This window comes from Puma concolor, chromosome D1 (assembly GCF_028749965.1).
Source record: "Puma concolor isolate L17-30 chromosome D1, mPumCon1.1.hap2, whole genome shotgun sequence".
NCBI classification, from domain to species: Eukaryota; Metazoa; Chordata; class Mammalia; order Carnivora; family Felidae; genus Puma; species Puma concolor.
Window position 1 is genome coordinate 15,549,363 of NC_141676.1, and position 4,010 is coordinate 15,553,372.

Below are 4,010 nucleotides of genomic sequence, written 5' to 3' on the forward strand. Positions count from 1 at the left end.
CAATTAGTGAAGTAGCGAATTTTTAGCAAATTGCTGCTTGGTGACTTTCTTTGCAGTGAATTGGCCCAGAACTCTGGATGTAGAGCTATATATGCAAACGAGACTCATCCTTGCCATCAAGACCTGCAGGTGGTTTGGTTTTTCTTTCTTTTTCTTTCTTTCTTTTTCTTTCTTTCTTTCTGTTTACAATCACATAATGTCTTTTGTGGAAAATAATTATGACAAAATAATTAATGCAAATGGAAATAATTAATGCAAAATGGCATTGTTTGAGTTTTTGCAAATACCCTTAATATTTGGCTTAAGAGATACAGCTGAATTCTCACATTGGCGTGTGTATTCAATCTGCTGGGTATGTTGTCTTTGTTGAAACATATGGAGAAAATTCAGCCTTGCAGAGATATGTAATTGGAAGAAAAAGGATAATGCAAGATGTTAGATTTAAAAATGTTTTTAGTACCTCACTATGTATCCCAAACACTCAAATCTCCATATGCTATCAAATGTTTCTTCCATGCATAAAAATATGATTTATTTACTAGGAATACTCATCTCAGGATATACAGACCTTAAATGATAGAATTTATTTTGACCTATAGTAGGATCGTTTGGCTTCTATTCACAACCCTCAGGCACTCAGCCCAGGGCTTCATTCCTTCATTCCCTAGAGGGAAATTAAAGCAGATGCATTCACAGGAAAACTGTTACATTATGGAAAAGGTTTCTTGCACTTGACCCACGCGTGCATGCCAAGGACCCTGGATCAAGAGTTTCGGTCACGTGCCTGAGGCTGAGCCACCAAGTGATTGAGCTGGATTTTGGTCAGTCACTCTGGCACCAATTCAAATCCATCCACTATGTCCAGGGGCAACACCCTCCCAGATATCACATCTACCAACACTCCCCATGGCAGACATCTCTTCCTAATGACAACCCTGACCTTGTTCAAGCACCGATATGCCCAGCCCAGGAGAAACACAGTGTCTAATCTAAACTGGTAACATAATCCCATTCCTCTTTACCACCATTCACTCTCCCAGCCTCCCTCGCATCTAGGCATGGACATGCGGTAAGAAATAAGACAATTTTCCGTTCTGGCCAATAAAAAAATATGTAAGAATTGTTCTGAGGGGTCTCTGGAAATATTTCCCAAATAAAATGAGAGCCCCTCCTTCCCCTCACATTAGCATATAATACCTAGATGTGCTGCCACCCTCCTGCTGCCATGGGGCAGGGGGGCAGCCAAGAGAATTCAAGACACACAAACCAGGTGCTCTGGCATCACAGAATTAACAAAACAACCCTAGAATTGCTGGCCCCCAAACTTCTTGTCAAGTAAGCAATACATGTTATATGATTTAAGTTAGGGGTTGCCAAACTTTTCCTGAAAAGGGTGACATATTTTAGGCCTTGCAGACCATACAGTCTCCATGACAACCACTCAACCATGCTACTATATCACAAAGGCTACCATAGAGAAAAAGCAAAGTAATTGGCATGACCATAGTCCAATAACCTATTTATGGACACTAAAATTTTATACTCCTATAATATTCATGTATCAACAAATATTTTTTGACTTTGATTTTTTTTTTTAAGTATAAAAACCATGTTGGTTTTTAGGCCATAAAAAAACAGGCAATGAGCTGTATCTGGCTTAAGCAACACCCCAGTGCCCAGACAGCAACTGTCTAGAAATAAAAAGGTCTTCTAAAATTGTCCAAATTAATGGCTAACAATACCTTCACTGTATTTCACATCCAAGAGACATTTCCATTCTAACAATATCTTATTCCTGTGAAATAAGGCTCATAATGAGGAATTTCAGGCATTAGAATCAGGTAAATAAAGCAGGGGTACCAAATGAAGTATAAAAGCCTCCGTGGGACTCCCACAAGATCTCACAACACTATCAGAAAAGGACAAAGCAAAACATAAACTTCTGTCTCCAAGTGCCACAGACTTTCCATACCCCACAGCATGCTAACACCAAGAGGCAAAGTGAATGAACCCAAGGTTGCACAGGTAGAAAACAACAGGGTGGGAATTCACAGTCTAGGTAATCCCTCCCTGAAGGCTGTGGTGCTTCCAACTATGGGCAACAGAAGAAGAGAAGAGATGCAGCTCTTCTCCAAAACATTCTCCAAACTACAGACAGCAATGAATTGGTGCAGCTGTGATTAGTGCAATGGAATATAAGGGGCTCATCTAAATACAAAATATAAATATATAAATCTATATATGTATATATAGACAAACAGGTTAACTTTTCCTCAATCCCTCAGACTTGACTGAAATCAGAATGCATATTTGGTCACCCCTTAGACATGATAATTTTTTCATGTTTTCATTTTTAGTCTCTCCCTGAATTCATTCTCTTCCCCCACAGCTTCCTCATGGCATTTTTCACCTCTGCATTCCTGAGTGTGTAGATGATGGGGTTCAGCATGGGGGTGACAACTGTGTAGAACACGGCCACCAGTTTGTCCTCAGTGAAAGTAGACGGAGGCCGCATGTAGAGGAAGATGGCAGGTCCAAAGAACAAGAGGACCACTGTGATGTGAGAGGCACAGGTGGAGAGGGCTTTGCGCCTCCCCTCTGCAGAATGGTTCCTCAGGTTGTACAGGATGACAATATAGGAGGACACCAGGAGGAGGAAGGAGAAGATAGAAAATAATCCACTGTTGGCCAACACAATAACCCCCTCCACAGAAGTGTCAGTGCAGGAAAGCTTGAATAACGGATGGAGGTCACAGAAGTAGTGGTCAATCACATTGGGACCACAGAAAGACAACTGGAGAGTGATAATAATCTGGACCATGGAATGAAAAAAGCCCCCGAGCCAGGATCCAGCCACCAGAAGGCGACACACAGACCGGCTCATGATAGTTGTGTAGTGAAGGGGTTTGCAAATGGCCACGTAGCGGTCATAGGCCATTACCGTCAGCAGGAAGATCTCAGTAACTCCAAAGAAGTGGAAGAAGAATATCTGAGCCACACAGCCCTCCAGGGAGATGGTTTTAATCTTGGCAAGTAAGTCTGTGATGAATTTAGGGACAACAGTGGAGGAGTAAGTGATCTCCACCAGGGACAAGTAGCTAAGGAAGAAGTACATGGGGGAACGCAGACTCTTACTGACATTGACTGTCAGAACAATGAGACCATTGCCCACCACTGTGGCCAGGTACACCAGAAGAAACACCACAAAGCACCCTCTCTGCACCTCTGGATCCTGGAAAAGACCGACGATAATTAACTCGGTCACGTTATTTGTACTCGCCATGGAATCTAATCAGGTGTTCTGGGCACAGGTAATGAGAGACCTGCAATAAAACAAACACAGATGGTAACCAATTCTCCTCATTTATAGCACGTTAGACAGTGTAAACCACTTTACAATACACTAATCACCAATCCATTCATTTAGCCCACATGTACTCACTCAGCATTAAATATTAGCATCCTAACAACAATTGAATAATAGAAAATTAAGGCTCAGGGAGATGGTTATGTAACCAGAATCACACAGAAAGTGGTGAATTCTGGCTTTCAGACTTCAGCCAGGGCTCTTTCGAGTTCACCACCAGTTGATGTGAATTTGAGGGGCCATTCAGGTTCATAGCATGCACTTTTACTATCTTCACTGAAGCTCTCTACTATCGAGGGATCCCCATGACATGCTTGTGCTCCCAAATTCCTTGTTTCCTTCATCTCTGCCCTGGGAAACATCTTCCCACTGATAATTCTTCTCTTCCCAAAAAGTCAAGTACAGTTTTCTTCATTCAGTTATACCAGTCTTCAACCTATCATGACAAGAGTCATCCCCTGGAACAGGGGACCTTTTCCACACCTACATCTATCTATTCAGACTATGCAGAAGTACGGATCACAGAAAACACTCATGCTAACAATGTCATATGATGCAAAACAATATTCTTCAGATTAAGGTGCCATATTCAGAATATTTTCACCACATACAAGCCATGAGAAATAAGGAATAAATAGTATGA

The 4,010-nt window shown here is 41.6% G+C and overlaps 1 protein-coding gene across 1 annotated transcript; it reads right to left on the reverse strand.

Moving 5' to 3' along the window:
- Positions 1 to 2,353: 2,353 nt before the first annotated feature.
- On the reverse strand, positions 2,354 to 3,286 carry LOC112864899 (olfactory receptor 4B1-like). Its single transcript, XM_025927908.1, has one exon. It carries the CDS (start codon positions 3,281 to 3,283, stop codon positions 2,354 to 2,356), a length of 930 nt encoding a protein of 309 aa, XP_025783693.1. The 5' UTR covers positions 3,284 to 3,286.
- Positions 3,287 to 4,010: the final 724 nt, after the last annotated feature.

Coding starts and splice junctions, on each gene's coding strand:
- LOC112864899 (XM_025927908.1), bottom strand. CDS start 3,283: ATGGCGAGTACAAATAACGTGACCGAGTTAATTATCGTCGGTCTTTTC.